Consider the following 18,080-nt stretch of genomic DNA (forward strand, 5'->3'; position numbering starts at 1 on the left):
GAAAAATTTTTGGTCACCATGTGCGCTAGCTGCTCCCGGGAGGGTACTGAAAGTTTGGTGACGATCGGCGCAGCGGTTCTCGAGATATATCGAAAAAACTAAAGGGGGGGCAAAAAATTGCCCCCCCCCCCACCGCCTGGAAGGCTAGGTTTATGTACCGTAATACGTAATATGGCCTTCGCCCTCTATGTACCCGCTGCGATTATGAGCAGCAGAGGACGTAACATTTCTGCCGAAACTTTTTCTGTACTTTTTACCTTCACCGGTGACGATAATCCGATAATCGATACCGATTACCAAATGCTAGTGAAGGCGGCGGAACGGGGAGGGCACCGGGGCACCGTGCCCCCTTTGCTGTTAGCATTTCAACATTAGCCCTATGGGCGTTGCATGGAAAGAATGAGACCAAAAGTCGACAGTGCCCCCGTTCAAGGTGTTCCGCCGCTACTGGTGAGAAATACAGCTACAAGCACGCAGATGAAATCAGCATTTTTATAAAACGGGACAGCCGTATAGACAATAGAAGCCATCTTTCAAAGAAAATAAATCGAGGCCCATGCGTTGAACCCAAGTTGAATCATTCCGTTCATTTTCGGACACATTTCTCGTTGTCGACGGAAAAATACTTTATTCTGTGGACCATATGGTAGCCAATATGGTAGCGTCCAATGAGGCAAAAACCCCGCAACATTTACAAACCTATTGGCGCGAATTTCTCCGATTTGTCTCTCGCTTTTGTGAAGGGCAAGTTGGGTCTTGAATTGGTCTTGAAGCAAGTCAAAGTGCGCAGTTTCGGTGCAAGAGTGTGTTTATATGCCTCGAGTACAAGCAGCCAACAAGCTCAACGGAATTCTGGACTCGCTAGCATCTTAAATAATGATTATTGGGTAGACTGCAAAAGCTGCCTGATTTTCTTCTCTGAGAGGAAATTCAAACTGGGACTTAGACTCCTCAGGAACAGCTCCAGCCCAATAAATCAAATTGAATCATAAGCTGCTCTGATCCGACCACATCAACATGGTAAGCCTAGAAAAACGCTAAATCAAATATGCTAAATGAAAATAGAAATATGCTAAATGAAATGCTTAATTGCTGCAGGCACATTTGCCTGTCCCGTAGCTTAGTCAGTAGAGCGTTTGACCCCATGTGTTGAGAGCACGGGCCTTGCTACCAACTGGATTGAATCAGCTGGCTGGCCAGCTAGTGACATATGATAGCCATTAATATATAGCGATAAACACGGTAGTAGAATGTAGATGGACATGTGCATGTAAAATACGGTACAAATAGAGAAATTAATAGGTAGATATTTGGTCTTTTATATCTAGCATTGATACATAACAAGCTCCACTAGCATGGCGCCACCATACAACTCACCTTGTCAACTCACCTTGTCGGGTCCCGCCTACTTAGCACTAGCAGTCTGATAGGATATAGGCAAGTGAAAAGATAGATAAGGAACCCATATAACATAAAGCGCGCCAGTTCGATAAACATGTAACGGTGAACAGGCAGACAATAGTATTAACTGGAATTTGCGCTTGCAAACAAAATGGCAATAACATTATCACGATAGCAACAAAAACCAGCGAGGTAACATAATGATACGGAGTACATCCTATTCGTGTTACACATAGGCAAACATTCTATTTGGGCCCCAGCTGGCAAATAATCCAGTTAATAGTATGGCCCAGAGCATGCATTTCCAACTATAACCGTCCGGTTTGAAGCGCGACAGACGCTTGATGTTTATCATTTATGGGCCTCCTGACAGGAGTGGTTGCTGTTGGCGGTAGGCCATAGCCCGTAGCTAGTCAATGTCAGTGAGGGGACAGGCCACACATGGCTATGTGCGCATGTTAAACTTTGGACTCATAATTCTGCCATAGAACAGGAATTTTGTGATCGGAGGGTAGAGGGCAGGGTCAATGCAACAGCCAACAAGCTTTGCTGAGCAGGGGCTCTCCTTGTGAATCCTTCCATTCAAAAGGTTCAGACTATATTTATTTAAAAAAACATTTTGTGAACTAATATCCCCATTTAAACCAAAAGGTTAATTGGTATTTTTTTCACAGAACATGGATTTGATTTGTTTTTAATGTGCATGAGGCTGCCCCATGACCCTCACCCTGCCCCATGCCTCATGCCCCATGCCCCATGCCCCATTGGGGCATGACTGCTAGGGTAGATTTCAAATATAGAAATACAAGGTTTATGTTGAGCTACTATTTTGCATTTGACCGTATATGGAACTCAGCAGGCCTTGAATTGCAGCGATAGAGACAGCAGCTGCAGAGCTGCAAAAGTTGCAAAGCCTGCAGCTGTAAAGCCGGCATCACACTCCTGGGAATGTATCGCACATCCCGTCCGATGTACTCAGAGTTCTCGCGGAGTCGCACGATGTACTCAGAGTTCTCGCGGAGTCGCACGATGTACTCAGAGTTCTCGCGGAGTCGCACGATGTACTCAGAGTTCTCGCGGAGTCGCACGATGTACTCAGAGTTCTCGCGGAGTCGCACGATGTACTCAGAGTTCTCGCGGAGTCGCACGATGTACTCAGAGTTCTCGCGGAGTCGCACGATGTAGGTACTCAGAGTTCTCGCGGAGTCGCACGATGTACTCAGAGTTCTCGCGGAGTCGCACGATGTACTCAGAGTTCTCGCGGAGTCGCACGATGTACTCAGAGTTCTCGCGGAGTCGCACGATGTACTCAGAGTTCTCGCGGAGTCGCACGATGTACTCAGAGTTCTGGCGGAGTCGTACGATGTAGGTACTCAGAGTTCTCGCGGAGTCGCACGATGTACTCCAGTTCGTCTTCAGACACTCCTCCGGATCGTCCACTCCTTCGCCGCTCAGCACTGGCGCGGCTGGCCTCCAACCTTTTCTTCTGCGCGGTCACGGACCGTGCCTAGGGCAAGGCCGGGGGGTGGGGGAGGGGGCGGGTCGGTGGCGACCTGCACCCGCCCCACTCTCTGCAAAAACTCGATGATGTGCTGGACCGGCCCCGAGAGCACTTCCGCCATGGTCGGACAGTGCCCCTAGAAACCGGCCCTCGCCGCCACGTGTGCGGGGCACCCGGACCCGGCACGTCCTCTACGTGTACGTCTACCTCCTCGCCGCAGGCTCGGCAGGTCGGGTCTTCGACCAGGCCGAGGCGATGAGCTGTGGCTCGCACCAGTGGACAGTAGCCCGTGCGGAGCTGGGACAGGGTGGCCTGGCCCCACCTGTCCAGCTCGTCGTGGCTCGGAGTGGAGTCTCGGTGAGGGTGCCGCTGCGCTCGTGCGGAGGCCAGCTCCGATGTCCAGCGGCGGATGGATACCGCGCGCTGGAAAGGTCGATCGGGGCCTCCTCTTAAGCGGATGGGGGCCTCCGATGTTCACAACCACCGGCAGTGTTTACTGTACCTACCGCTGTCAGGCTTGAGGATTGGTTTGAGGCTAGAGGATAGAGGCAAAAGCTAAGATGTAGAAGACCGAGCGAAAATGAGTCGTTCCTCACTATAAAACACCGTCTATTAGCTCGAACAGTTGATGGAGGATACCTAGGTATCACGCCACTTGGTGTTAGGCACCGTCCGCAGCCGCGCTCCTCTATTACCGTGCCTCAAGTCTTCGGAAGGATTGTACCATGTAGGTATGAGAGTCATGTGTAAATTCGGTACATGTACGGCTCTCGCGAGATTAAGCGGTAGGTTTGACACTTTTACATTTCCGGCTATATGTCAGAAACGAATCGATCTATACGATGAAGCCATTTTACAACATCATGACCGGCTTGTGAACCAACAAGTCGATCGCATCGTTAACACTTGATTAAGACGACGAAGATGTAGCCTGAAGTACCCTAAATTTTCTAGGTGCAAAACCTACCGTTAAAACCCGCGAGACCTGTACATACTTACATATGATGTTCATGTTTTGTACTGTTTTGCCTTGTCTAGCCGCGCGACATACGAAGCTACTTCGGCGCGTCCTCCATGAAGCAGGCGGACATCCGGTCCATGTTCGGAAAGAAGCCTTCTTCAGCGGAGAAGAAGAAGGCCGCCCCGGTGACCATCATCTCGGACTCGGACTCGGACACCGAGACGCAAAACAAGAAACGAAAGCGGCCCTCACGTATCGTCGACTCCGGTGAGTTTTTTTTTCGTGCGTTAGGTGCAGTTTTAATTGATTTATAAGCAATTGTCCGCTATTGCACACAGTCATAGGGGGAGCATTGGCCGGCTTTGCTTTGGAGCCCCAACGGATGGCGAGGGTCAAGGTCACCCGCGCTGGCCTGGGGCGGTGGATTTGCGGTGCCCGAACACCCACAGTTCCTTACTATTCTCCACATGTGCTCATTGTGTGAGTACAAGTCATAAGATAAGCATTTAATGCATAGTGACATCTTTGGCAAAATGTTGAACAGCGTGAGTCATTCATTCATCAAATCATTTAACAACATCCTCATCATTCATCAACACCCCGTTAAATGCAAGTGAGACCCTTTCAGCCGTTTTCGCATGTCCTGCAGTTTTTGTGTTTTGCTCCAGATGAAGAGGATTTCGTGAAGAAGGCACCAACTCCAAAAAAGAAAAAGGAAAAGGATGATTCCAAAAAGGAGGCAAACGGGAAACATCTCAAACCAGTTTCAGCGGACGATTTCTTCGGCTCTGCGAAACCGAAGTCCTCTGAAACCCCAAAACAGCCCAAAAAGGTTTTAACTATTTTTGTGGCTTATATAGCTGCATAGTATCTGTAAATATTGAAGAAAAACTAAAACGTAGCAGTGGACGATTGCCACCTGAAATTTTACTGTGGATGCTCGATTCATTGATAGTTCTTATAAAAGCAATATTTTACTTAGTGGCACCATCCTGACCTGTGCTCGTTTCATTCTGCTGCAGCCAAAGTCCCATGCGGATGACGCCAGTTTCTCCAAGACCCTGGAGCAGCTGGACCTTCCACCCAAGACCGAGGCCGCCGACAGGCCGTCCGGCGAGACACTGACGCTGGCGGCTAAAGTGGCGCGGCTGAAGGGGAAGGCGCCGGCCTCGGGCGCCGCCTCCTCGTCGGCCGCCGCTGAACTCTCCGCCAGTGACGAGGACGACGGGCCGACCAAAATCCGGGGCGACGCGCCATCGCAGACACAGAGCCCACCCAAACAGAAGGCGTCGGAGAAGAACGGTAAATCGAATAAGGATTCAGCTGAGAAGCATGAGGCGCGATCCAAAAAGACACCAGAGAAGCCTTCAACTAAGGATGCCGCTGATGCCGGAGGATCACAAGTCAAAGAGGAAAAATCACCCAAGAAAGATAAGACACCGGACAAGAAGAAGAAGACCCCACTAAAGGAGAAGACGCCTGGTAAAAGGAAGGGCTCAGAGCCTGAGGACAGCACGCCGAAGGCCAAGAAGAGTAAGCCGGCGACGGAGGCGGCCACGCCGGACGAGGTGCGCCAGAAGAAGGCGGAAAACTACAGGAAGTTTCTGGAGAGGCAGCACGCCGGACCGAAGAACCCCGGCGCCAGGGAGGTGCCCGAGGTAAGCACCGGCTATTCATGTGAATGTTGTGTAGAAAAATCACATGGTAAACCAATCTACGTGATTCTATTCTATTTTCCATAAACTGCTGCTTTTTATGACCACAACTAGGCTGTTCATTAGATTTATGTTATTCCTTGCATTTATAATTTTGTGGTGGAAGTGCTACCTTTTTTCGAAATGTTTTGATTCGTGTTTGACCCCGTCTCTGCAGGGCTCTCCCGGCTGTCTGGCGGGCCTGACGCTGGTTCTGACTGGTCTGCTCGACTCACTGGGACGAGAGGAGGCCGCTGACCTCTGTAAGGGCCTCGGGGCAAAGGTCACCACCAGTGTCAGTCGTAATACGTCGTACCTCATTGTCGGCGACGAACCCGGCCAAAGCAAAACGGAAAAGGTTAGTCAGCGTGAGCAAATGTTTAGCTTTGCTGAATGTGACTGGTGACAAAATGCGAAATTGAGTGTATGTTATGCTTTAGAACAATAACTTTACGTTTTAAATAGAAGAGTATTTGAACAACAGGCAATGCTTATCCGTTAATTCAAACTGTATGGTCTTCTATAGGCCAAGAAGGTCGGTACGAAGGTACTGGATGAGGAGGGTCTGTTCAACCTCATCCGTGAGCGCTCCAAGACGCACGGTAAGCCGGAGCTGGAGACCGTCAGCGCCGACTCCGGGGTCGGCACCAGTCAGGACTCCCTGGGATCCCCGGAGCCGATCCGGAGAACTGCCGACTCTGGTCCGGAGCCGGCCAAACCGGCTCCGGGCGCGGTAAAGTCGGAGCCGGAGTCGGAGCCGGTAGTACAGAAGGGTGGTAAGAGCGACTCTGGCGCCCCCTCTGCTGCCGCCGCGGCGGTCCCTCCGCCTGACGGCGTGTTGGAGACACAAATGTGGGTGGACAAGTACAAGCCCAAGTCGTCAAAGAACATCATCGGTCAGCAGGGAGACAAGTCGGCGATGAACAAGCTGAAGCAGTGGCTGCAGCGCTGGCATCGCTTCCACTCCGGCGCCAACAAGGTCAAAGTCAAGGCCTGTGAGTATTGCTACGGTACCGTGCATTGATGATCAGTAAAAGCATAGTTGTTATGCCGTTATATCGCTGGTGAGATGTGGTTCACTGAGCTGCGACTTTAAATATCCGGACATGAGTGCTACATGCCTTGTGATGCCAATGATTTTATATGATCTTTGAACGATTTTTAAAATGATTTTTCAAGTATTGAATGAAAATGTGCTCGAGAAGCGTTTCCCCATCGGTTTTATTTGTTCCACAGATAACCAAGGCTTCAACGACGACGGTTCCAATTTCAAGGCTGCTCTTCTGTCGGGCCCACCGGGCGTGGGTAAGGATGACTCCGAAGCACAGCCGTACCTATTTTTACCCCGCACCCTCTTCACTCTGGTTTTTTGTTTTAAGTAAATTGAGGGGAGTGTATAGTAACAGCGGCTTTATTTTAGTACCTACATTTAAGCTGAAAATGATTTAATATGGTTTTGGAATTTCATCGTATACGAATGCTCTGATTTTTGTATTGCATCTTAGCCACTTGCCCCTCAGTTTGCCCGTCCCCTCCTCTCCCCAGGAAAGACGACCACCGCCCACCTGGTGTGTCAGGAGCTGGGCTTTGAGGTGGTGGAACTGAACGCCTCCGACTCGCGCTCCAAGAAGCTGCTGGAAAAGTACACCGATTGTCTGCAGATGAGCTCGCTCGGGCACGCCTTCCAGGCGGCAGGTGCGTGGAGGGAGGGAACAATGTGACGACCTTGGGATTAGACTGACCTAGTCCTAGCGACGTCTTGTTATCAGGTAGGTGGTAAACAATGTTGAGCGTACTAGAAATAGGCCTGCTGCCTGACTGCATTGGAAGTAACTGGGTAAGAGTCCGACCGTTCGTCCCATCTGCCGTATAACGTTTTAGTTAACGTAGTTATACACACCAGTATAACGCCTTTTGGGGTGACTAACGGAGCGAGCGAGAGGGTGAGCCTTGCACGTGCGAAATTTCGAGGGGTACCTCCAACTGACTTGTGCACGGCACCCTACTAACCGGTCTCTAGCGATGTGCCAAATTTGAGCACAATCGGCCCAGCCGTTCTCGAGATCTGGAAGCGGCACCCTGCACGTGCGCACGTGCAAAATGGGTCCCAACTGACTTGTGCACGGCACCCTACTAACTGCTCCGTAACCGTGTACCAAATTTGAGCGCAATCGGTCCAGCCGTTCTCGAGATCTGGAAACGACCCCTGCACGTGCGCACGTGCAGCAGCACCCCAACTCTGGCACATGGATATGCATTGCCTAGTGGGTGCCTACCTACATGCCAACTCTCAGCGCAATCGGCCCAGTAGTTACCGAGATATTGCAACCAGTATAACGCCTTTTGGGGCGACTAACGGAGCGAGCGAGAGGGTGGCCTTGCACGTGCGAAATTGCGAGGGAGTACCTCCAACTGACTTGTGCACGGCACCCTACTAACCGGTCTCTAGCGATGTGCCAAATTTGAGCACAATCGGCCCGGCCGTTCTCGAGATCTGGTAGCGGCACCCTGCACGTGCGCACGTGCAAAATGGATCCCAACTGACTTATGCACGGCACCCTACTAACTGGTCCCTAACCGTGTACCAAATTTGAGCGCAATCGGTCCAGCCGTTCTCGAGATCTGGAAACGACCCCTGCACGTGCGCACGTGCAGCAGCACCCCAACTCTGGCACATGGATATGCATTGCCTAGCGGATGCCTACCTACATACCAACTTTCAGCGCAATCGGCCAGGTAGTTACCGAGATATTGCAACAATTACAAAACTGACACCTCTTCGTTTTGCACGTGGCACGTGCGTAAGGGGTCACTCACATGCATCGGGAATAGTCCAATACTTGGTAGAAGGAATGAAGCTACCCTACAAAAATTACCGTGTGTAAATCGGTCAAGTGGTTGCTGAGATATAAGCCTCGCAAAAGCGTGACCACGGCCGGCCGGCCGGCCGGACGGCCGCTCATACTCAGAAATTTCCGTTAATCTAAGGAAAGAGTACGCTCGCTTCGCTCGCTCCGTAACAATTGCAAAAGTGACACCTCTTCGTTTTGCACGTGGCATGTGCATAAGGGGTCACCCACATGCATCGGGAATAGTGCAATACTTGGTAGAAGCAATGAAGCTACCCTACAAAAATTACCGCATGTAAATCGGTCAAGTGGTTGCTGAGATATAAGCCTCGCAAAAGCGTGACCACGGCCGGCCGGCCGGCAGGCCGGCCGGCCGCTCATTACGGAGCGAGCGAAGCGAACGTAGTCTTTCCTTAGATTAACGGAAATTTCCGAGTATGAGCGGCCGGCCGGCCGTGGTCACGCTTTTGCGAGGCTTATATCTCAGCAACCACTTGACCGATTTACACGCGGTAATTTTTGTAGGGTAGCTTCATTCCTTCTACCAAGTATTGGACTATTCCCGATGCATGTGGGTGACCCCTTATGCACGTGCCACGTGCAAAACGAAGAGGTGTCACTTTTGTAATTGTTGCAATATCTCGGAAACTACTTGGCCGATTGCGCTGAAAGTTGGCATGTAGGTAGGCACCCACCAGGCACTGCATATACATGTGCCAGAGTTTGGGTGCTGCTGCACGTGCGCACGTGCAGGGGTCGTTTCCAGATCTCGAGAACGGCTGGACCGATTGCGCTCAAATTTGGTACACGGTTAGGGACCGGTTAGTAGGGTGCCGTGCACAAGTCAGTTGGGACCCATTTTGCACGTGCGCACGTGCAGGGTGCCGCTTCCAGATCTCGAGAACGGCTGGGCCGATTGTGCCCAAATTTGGCACATCGCTAGAGACCAGTTAGTAGGGTGCCGTGCACAAGTCAGTTGGAGGTACCCCCTCGCAATTTCGCACGTGCAAGGCCCACCCTCTCGCTCGCTCCGTTAGTCGCCCCAAAAGGCGTTATACTTGTGTGAGTTCGCTCCGTCTCTCGTACTCGTCCGCGCTCCGTCTGCACAAACGCACTCGCTCGTGTCTAGCCGCGTACTGTTTATTGGCGCAGTGACCGGTCAGATGCTCGCTACCGGCCTGCCACCTAGCGGACACACGCAGAGCTATTAGTTAACACTCTCACACCCCCACACCAGTTTCAATCTAAATATATGAATAAACATTGAGACAATCAAATCACCAGAGCGGTGAACAACGAAAAAATAAATACAGAAAATAAAAGACGATTAGTCCAAAATAGACGGAACTCAACGGACAGTTCAAAGCGGCACAGAAAGTGCCTAACACCAGAACACCGCAATGATAGAACCAAACACCTCACTCCCTGGGTAATAACTCAAGTTGCTGAGAACATTCACCTTACACAGTCATGAAATATTCGCAAACTAACGACAGAGTCGGGGAATATTTCACATTTCCTCGATGAGTCTGCGCGTCTGTTTCTTTATTCTCGTCGATCGCCTCAGTGGCTGCTGCTGCTGCTGTTGCCGCCGCTCAGTCTGTGCAGGTTTCAGACTCGTCTGCTGCTGCTGCTGCTGCTGCTGCCGTCGTAGCTGCTGCGCAGCCTGTGCAGGTTTCAGTCTCGTCTGCTCCTCTTCCACCGCCGGGGAGCTGACTGCGTGCGGTTCCGAGTAAGCGTATCGCTGGCGAAGGAACCTGCGGTTCCTGGTGAGGACACGTCCGCTGGGGAGCCGGATGAAGTACCTCCGCCTCCTGCCGTCAACTTCAGTAATCACTCCGCAGCGGTCCCAGCGTTTGTTGACGTGGTTCTGCACCATCACCTGGCTGCCGACGCGCAGGACAGGCAGATTTCTGGCGTGCTGATTGTAGCGCCGCTCTGAGTCGTCCTTCAGATCGGCGGCAGCTGTGTCAGCTTCATCAGCCGATCTTTGCCAGCGAGGATCGAAGACACGTCGGTGAGCCGGCAGAGTGTCTCGGACTGGTCGGCCGAACACTATCTGAGCCGGACTCCTGCCGCCCGGTCCCGGTGTGTTTCTCTGCTGCAGTACGCCGCGGGTCCACGCGTCGATGTCCAATCCACCAGGCGACTTCCAACACCTGCGAATCAGCTTGCTTGCGGCCTTGACCCCAGCTTCTGCTCGTCCATTTGACTGAGGGTAATGCGGCGATGAGATGACGTGCTCCACTTTCCACTGCTCCATGAACTGCTTGAAGGCCCTAGACGTATACTGTGGGCCACCGTCACTGAAGATTGTCTCGGGTGCTCCCACCGTGCAGAATATACTTTTTAGCTCTGCGATCACCCGAGCTGATTTCATCGTTCTTCCCAGGTGCCGTGAGAACTGCCACCCCGAGAACGGATCCACCGCCACCATGAAGTACTGACCCGCGTGCTGGAAGAGGTCTGTACATAGGTGCTGGAACGGACGTGAAGGAGGACTCCTCCTGAGGTAGGGTTCCTTGGGGAGTGACGGCAGCTCCGCTTGACATGCCGCACATCTTCTCGTGATATTTTCTATATCATTATCTAGGTCGGGCCAGTACACGGCCTGGCGCGCTCGACTTTTCGTTTTTTCTTTCCCCATGTGTGATGCGTGTAACTCAGTGAGAACTGCTGCTCGCATCGGTCTTGGTATGACTAGCCGACATCCACACAGAACAACACCGTCTTCCACCGTCAGCCGATCGTGCACTGCCCAGTACGGTCGGATGACTTCCGGGAGGTCCGTCTTACTCGCCGGAAAGCCAGTGAGGACCGTCTGGATCAGCTGCCTGGCCTCTTCATCGTGGTCGGCCGCGCGCCGCACGTCATCCAGACGAATGTCTGACTGTGCTTCTTCCAGAGCGCTGCATACCACTGCGTTGATGCTGGCTATCGTGTCGTCTTCAGCCAGCTCGTCTTCAGCCGTCGGAGAGTCGACAGGTGATCTCGACAGGGCGTCAGCTGCCTGGTGCTCCTTCCCCTTCGTCCAGCTTGCCGTGAAGTTGTACATGCTGATACGCCCTCGAAGGCGTTGTAGTCTCGAATTTTCAATCTCGTCCATGTTCTTGGAGTTCAATATGCTGATCAATGGACGGTGGTCAACCAGGATGTCGAAGTGCTGCATTCCACTCAGAAAGAGTCGACACTTGCGGCTGACTGCCCACGCCACTGCCAAGAGCTCCAGCTCAATTGTGGCATATCGCGTTTCAGCATCCGTCAGTGACCGTGACCCAGCCTGGATCACGCGCCACTCTCCGTTCTGCTGCTTCTGTTGAAGGATGAAACCCAGTCCATGAAGTCTGCTGGCATCAGTAGATAGCAGCGTCGGCCTGGTGAGATCGAAGTATCCCAGGCTCCTTGTCGATGATAGCGCCAGTCGAGCTGCTTCGAACGCTGACTGGTGGCAGTTGTCCCAACAGAAGCTTCGCTTGGTGCTCAGTAGGTGGCGCAGTGGCTCCAGATGATGCGTCACTTCTTCCGAGAAGGGCGCGACTTGATTAACGAGTCCGAAGAAACTCCTCAGGTCCGTCACGTTCTGTGGCTCAGGGAAGGCGGCGATGGCTCGTAGCAGCTCTGGGTCCGGCCTGTAACCACCATGTGTCACCAAGAAGCCTGCGAAGCGCACCTCCGGTAGCATGTGCTGCGCTTTCTTCACGTTCAGCGTCACACCGCGCGCGCGACACCTCTCCAGGAAGAGGCGGACACGGTCCTCCAGCTCTTCTTTGGTAGCACCACAGATCAAAACGTCGTCGACGATGCGCTGAATGCCTGGGATATCTCTGAAGCACTCGTCCATCCTCCGGTTGAAGAATTCGGAGATCGAGCTGATTCCGAATGGAGCCCTCGTCCACATGAAACGCCCGAAGGGCGTTATAAATGTGGTCAGTGGCTGGCTCTCTTCTTCCAGCGGACACTGGTGATACCCCTTGGAGGCGTCGAAGACGCTGAACCATCTCGCAGAGTCGACGATCGACGCCACACACTCTGCCGGGGTGTTAGACTGGTACAGTTCTCTGCGCACAGATTTGTTGAGCTTCGTGAAATCGACGCACATGCGGATGCCTCCGTCCTTTTTGGGAGCCACGACAATTGGTGCACAAAACTCTGTCGGTGTCGTCACTGGTATAATCATACCATCCTTCTCCAGTTTATCCAGTTCCTTCTTCAGGGGCTCCCTGAGAGCGAACGGAATGCGCCGAGGAGCATGAACAGCGTACGGTTGAGCGTCTTCCTTCAGAACAATCTTGTATTTCTCTCCTGGGATGATGTTGATCTTCTCGCTGAATACGTCGTTGTACTCGCGGAGCAATGCCGCCCACTGCTCCGTCGGTGCGCTGGCCGGCGCCGCCCGCTGCTCAGCTGGCCCTGGTGCTCCGGACCGCGCCGCCCGCTGCTCAGCTGGCCCTGGTGCTCCGGACCGCGCCGCCCGCTGCTCCGCTGGCCCTGGGGCGCCGGTCCGCGCTGCCCGCTGCTCCGCTGGCGCGCCGAGCGCCGCCGTCTGCCGCTCGGATAGCAGGCCGAGCGCCGCCGTCTGCCTCTCCACCGGCGAGCCGAGCGCCGCCGTCTGCCGCTCCACCGGCGGGCCGAGCGCCGCCGTCTGCCGCTCCACCGGCGGGCCGAGCGCCGCCGTCTGCCGCTCCACCGGCGGGCCGAACGCCGCCGTCTGCCGCTCGGATAGCGGGCCGAGCGCCGCCGTCTGCCGCTCCACCGGCGGGCCGAGCGCCGCCGTCTGCCGCTCGGCTGGCCGTGTGATTGTCCGCCGCGCCGATACCGCTGCCGTGATGTCCTGAGGAATGTTCCACTTCTGTTCGGGGTAGTCCTCTGGAATGATGCCGAGGCGCTGCGTCGTCTTCCACGACAGGATCAGACGCTTGACTCCAGGAATGATGTGGACCTGCTCGTTGACTTCGATGTCTCCCATCCTGATTGTGACCTCCACCTTGCCTATGGAGTCACAGGATCGGCCGTCGACCACCATCGGACGCACTGTTGAAGGTGTCATGCGACCACGGCCGAACGTCTCTGCAAACTCAGGGCCGGCCAGGCTGATGTCGGCTCCAGTGTCTGGAAGAGCTCGCAACTTCCCGCGCCTGGTACCGAACACGTCCACTGCAACCGTCGGCGCCGATCTGTGCTGAACACCGTTCACCGTCACCATATTCAGCTGAGTACAGTCGTCTTCACAGGCGCTCTCACCGACGGATACCGCATTGGCCCTTCTCGGCCCCAGTCTCCTGTCGCACATACGGCCCCAATGGCCGTATTCACCGCAGCGAAAACACTCGCTGTCAATGGCGGGGCAGCTGTTCTCTCCCCGGCATCGCCCGCGGCCGCAGCGGCGACAGGCCTCGCCCGGGCGATCACGTGACTGCCGGTCGGCAGCGGGCCGGGCCGCACGGGGAGGGGCGGGCTGTGCCCGGCGCCGATCCACCGGCCCAGTCCAAACGCGGTCAGTGACGTCACGGTCCGGCCGCCGACCTCGACCGACCGTGCCCGCGGGCGGCACCACCGACCGGCCACGCTGCGCAGCCGCCACGCCCGGGCCAACGCTGCCGTCCGCGATCTGAAGGGCGTCGCGCGCCGCACACTCCTCTGACCGACAAATGTTTATCGCCTCGTCCAGAGTCAGACTTTGGATGGCACACAAACGCCTGATGACATCCGCATCACGGATACCCACTACAATGCGATCGCGAATAAGGCTGTCTCTGCACCGATCACAATATCCACAGTCCCTGCTCAAGTCTCTGAGACACGTCACATAGTCGTCGAATGTCTCGCCGTCCTGTTGGATTCTCAGGTTGAATGCTCGCCTTTGCATCACCTGGCTGACTTGTCCTATAGCGTGTCGCTCCAGATTCTCGATGATTTTGCTGACGTTCTCGCCGTCTGACCTTGACAGCCCCATATTCTCGACGATATGGACGGTGTCGTCCGAGAGGCAGGATCGCAGCATCGCCAACTGCACCGCCTTGGGCTGTGCGGTCAGGCCAGAAAGTGTGACGAAGTCGGTCCATCGCGTTTTCCACGTCTTGAAGGCGGCTCCTCTGTCCACAGAGAGGTCGAGTTTATCAGGTTGTGTCAATCGACTTAACCACTGCGCTGGTAAGGCAACCACAGCACCGTGCTCACTCTCATCGTCACTAGCGGCCGGGCCCCCGCCGGGGTTCTCGGTCGGCTGCGCCATGTGTGAGTTCGCTCCGTCTCTCGTACTCGTCCGCGCTCCGTCTGCACAAACGCACTCGCTCGTGTCTAGCCGCGTACTGTTTATTGGCGCAGTGACCGGTCAGATGCTCGCTACCGGCCTGCCACCTAGCGGACACACGCAGAGCTATTAGTTAACACTCTCACAATACTGGTACTCAGAAATTTCCGTTAATCTAAGGAAAGACTACGCTCGCTTCGCTCGCTCCGTAATTAAAAGAGTACGTCTGCCTGCTACCTGACGCCATCCTCCCCCACCCCGCTGTTGTCCCGCAGGCTCGGGCGGCTCCGGCGGCCGGCTGACGGAGCGGCACGTCCTTCTCATGGACGAGGTGGATGGGATGGCCGGGAACGAGGACCGCGGCGGCGTGGCGGCCATCATCCAGCTGATCCGGGCCTCACGCGTGCCCGTCGTCTGTATGTGCAACGACCGCCACCACCCCAAGATCCGCAGTCTGTCCCAGTACTGCTTCGACCTGCGCATCAACAAACCGCGCCTCGAACAGATCAGGGTGAGAGCGGCTGTGGGGGAGAGAGCAGAGGGAGGGAGGGGCTGGTTCTGATTGACTTTGTTTTGTGTGGATACTGGGTTGCTGAGTTTGGTTATGTATGGTGTATGATTTAGAGTATCATGCGTTATTTACAGGTATATTATCGATCGAAAAAGAAAACACACAATTCCCCTTGTCATATAAGTGTAGTACCTATAGTAAACAGTCTCGAGTCTCTGCAAAAAAAAAAAACAGCCACACCGGCTGTTTTTGCCTTAACTCCACGCTCCACTGACTCCTCCTCCCTCTGCAGGGCGCCATGATGTCCGTGATGTTCAAGGAGAAGCTGAAGATCAGTAAGGAGCAGCTGGACGCGCTGATTACCAGCACCAACCAGGACATCCGTCAGGTGCTGCACCTGCTCTCGGTGTCGGCGGCGCAGCAGCGGGCGGCGCCGGCCGGCGGACGCACTGCCAAGGACACACGGCTGGTGCGTCAGAGGGGGGGGGGGGACGGAGTCGACTGGGGAGGGTGGGTCTGCTCGCTTTAAAGTTGTTATCACAAAGGAGTAGGAGGAGGAGGTGGGGTGAGTACCTAGACGAGCTCTACGGTTTCTTAGTGAGGTCTGATGAGACGTAGAGAAAGGGTCATGAAAGGGACTGTGTTGAACAGCTGCGATGGTTGAAGTCTGTGCTCTCACGCTACTGTCTCCCCGTCCCCCTACGGTACAAGTTTGACGTGGTGCAAAAGATAACGTTACCCTGCCTCCCCCGTCCCCCGTAGGGCGCGTTTGACGTGGTGCAGAAGGTATTTAGCGCCAAGGAGCGTCAAGGTATCTGCCGTGAAAAGGAAAAGAAGCGTAACTCGCTTTTGACGATTTTTCAGGAGAGCGATTTTTCTGTTTTACCTTGTATTATCGTCAGTTCTTAAATAATCAAAGAAAACTTGGTGTCAAACTGTTCGCACTACTGCACTGAACCTAACAGTGTTAATATTTTTTACGTGGCATATAAGATATTGCTAGAAAATGGTGTAAGGTGTTTTTGCTTTTCACTCGATGCTCAAATTGCAGCGAGGCATGTAGGGAAGAAAAGCGTAACTACATTCGCTCCAGTCCGGCAACCGTATGTGCAGCGCGCGGCTCCATAGCGAAATGCAAAAGAAGCGTAACTACGTAGTTACGCTTCTTTTGCTTGCGAGATCTTATGGTATCGGTGAATATGCGGTGTTTCAAATACGCTAGGACGAAAACGTCTTTTCTCCATTTCGGATGCCTAGATGCTTTTCAAAATAGCTCACGACTTTTCATGCTAAGACTTCATGCTTCATGCTTAGCAATCGCGGCCGTCAGGTCGCCACCTTCGGTGCTGGCAGGTCAGACAAGCTGGACGGCCGTGGGGTCGCCTATACCGGTGCTAGCAGGCCGGACAGCCGTGGGGTCGCCTATACCAGTGCTAGCAGGCCGGACGGCCGTGGGGTCGCCCCTGTCGGTGCTGGCAAGTAGGGCAGGTCGAGCGGCCGCCTCCTTCGGTGCTGGCAGGTCGGGCAAGCTGGGCGGCCATATGGTCAGCTCTGCCGGTGCTGGCGGGTCGGGGGGCCGTGGGGTCGCCTCCGCCGGTGCTGCAAGGCCAAGTGGCCGTGGGGTCGCCTCCTTCGGTGCTGGCAGGTCAGGCTTCCTTGGGGCTGCCCCTGTCGGTGCTGGTAGGTCGGGCAGGCCGGGCGGCCACGTTGTCGGCTGTCGCCCATGTTGGTGCTGGGAGGTCGGGAAGCCTGGCGGCCTTTGGGTCGCCTCTTCTGGTGCTGGCAGGTCGGGCAAGCCGGGCGGCCGTGGGGTCACCTTTGCCGATGCTGGCGGGTCAGGCGGCCGTGGGGTCGTCTTTGCCGGTGCTGGCAGGCCGGGAGGGCGTGGGGTCACCTCTGCCGGTGCTGGCAGGTCGGGCGGCCGTGGGGTCGCCTCATTTCGAGCTGGCAGGCCGGGTGGCCACGTTTTCGCCTCTGTCAGTTCTGACAGTCCGAGCGGCCGCGGGGTTTCATCTGTCTGTGCTGGTAGGCCGGGCGGCCGTTGGGTCGCCTAAGCCGGTGCTGGCAGGCCGGGTAGCCTTAGGGTCGCTCCTGTCGGTTCTGGCAGGTCGGGCGGCCTTGGGGTCGCCCCTGTCGGTGCTGGGAGGTCGGGCAGGCCGGGCGGCCACGTTGTCGGCTGTCGCCCCTGTTGGTGCTGGGAGGTCGGGCAAGCCTAGCGGCCTTTGGGTCGCCTCTTCTGGTGCTGGCAGGTCGGGCAAGCCGGGCGGTCGTGGGGGTCACCTCTGCCGGTGCTGGCGGGTCGGGTGGCTGTGGGGTCGCTTTGTTTCGTGCTGGCAGGCCGGGCGGCCATGTTTTCCCCTCTGTCAGTTCTGACAGTCCGCGCAGTCGCGGGGTTTCATCTGTCTGTGCTGGCAGGCCGAACAGGCCGGACGGCCTTGGCGGGGTAGCCTCTGCCCTTGCTGGCAGGCCGGACAGCCGTGGGGTCGCCTCTGCCGGTGCTGGCAGGTCGAGCAGGCCGGGCGGCCACGTTGTCGCCTCTGCCGGTGCTGGCAGGCCGGGCAGCCGTAGGGTCGCCTCTGCCGGTGCTGGCAGGTCGGGCAGGCCGGGCGGCCACGTTGTCGCCTCTGCCGGTGCTGGCAGGCCTGGCGGCCTTGGGGTAGCCTCTGCCGTTGCTGGCAGGTCGGGCAAGCCGGGCGGCCGTGGTGTCGCCTCTGCCGTTGCTGGCAGGTCGGGCAAGCCGGGCGGCCGTGGGGTCACCTCTGCCGGTGCTGGCAGGCCGGGCAGCCTTGGGGTAGCCTCTGCCGTTGCTGGCAGGCCGGGCAGCCGTGGTGTCGCCTCTGCCGGTGCTGGCAGGTCGGGCAAGCCGGGCGGCCGTGGGGTCACCTCTGCCGGTGCTGGCAGGCCTGGCGGCCT

The 18,080-nt window shown here is 55.5% G+C and overlaps 1 protein-coding gene across 2 annotated transcripts in view; it reads left to right on the plus strand.

Moving 5' to 3' along the window:
• Nucleotides 1-528: 528 nt before the first annotated feature.
• LOC122377491 (replication factor C subunit 1-like) overlaps nt 529-18,080 on the plus strand; it is a 28,031-nt gene continuing 10,479 nt past the window's right edge. The window contains exons 1-11 of one of the 2 annotated variants that reach the window (XM_043357549.1): nt 529-1,020; nt 3,941-4,130; nt 4,532-4,695; nt 4,886-5,521; nt 5,736-5,915; nt 6,084-6,552; nt 6,794-6,862; nt 7,103-7,252; nt 14,932-15,167; nt 15,460-15,636; nt 15,930-15,978. In XM_043357549.1, the coding sequence (XP_043213484.1) occupies nt 1,018-1,020; nt 3,941-4,130; nt 4,532-4,695; nt 4,886-5,521; nt 5,736-5,915; nt 6,084-6,552; nt 6,794-6,862; nt 7,103-7,252; nt 14,932-15,167; nt 15,460-15,636; nt 15,930-15,978 (2,323 nt within the window). In that variant the 5' untranslated portion in view covers nt 529-1,017. Of the gene's footprint in view, nt 1,021-3,940; nt 4,131-4,531; nt 4,696-4,885; nt 5,522-5,735; nt 5,916-6,083; nt 6,553-6,793; nt 6,863-7,102; nt 7,253-14,931; nt 15,168-15,459; nt 15,637-15,929; nt 15,982-18,080 lie in introns of both variants that reach the window. The other variant, XM_043357548.1, reaches the window with a different exon arrangement.

The sequence above is a fragment of the Amphibalanus amphitrite genome, unplaced genomic scaffold (genome assembly GCF_019059575.1).
Source record: "Amphibalanus amphitrite isolate SeventyFive unplaced genomic scaffold, NRLGWU_Aamphi_draft 000046F_arrow, whole genome shotgun sequence".
Lineage (NCBI taxonomy): Eukaryota > Metazoa > Arthropoda > Thecostraca > Balanomorpha > Balanidae > Amphibalanus > Amphibalanus amphitrite.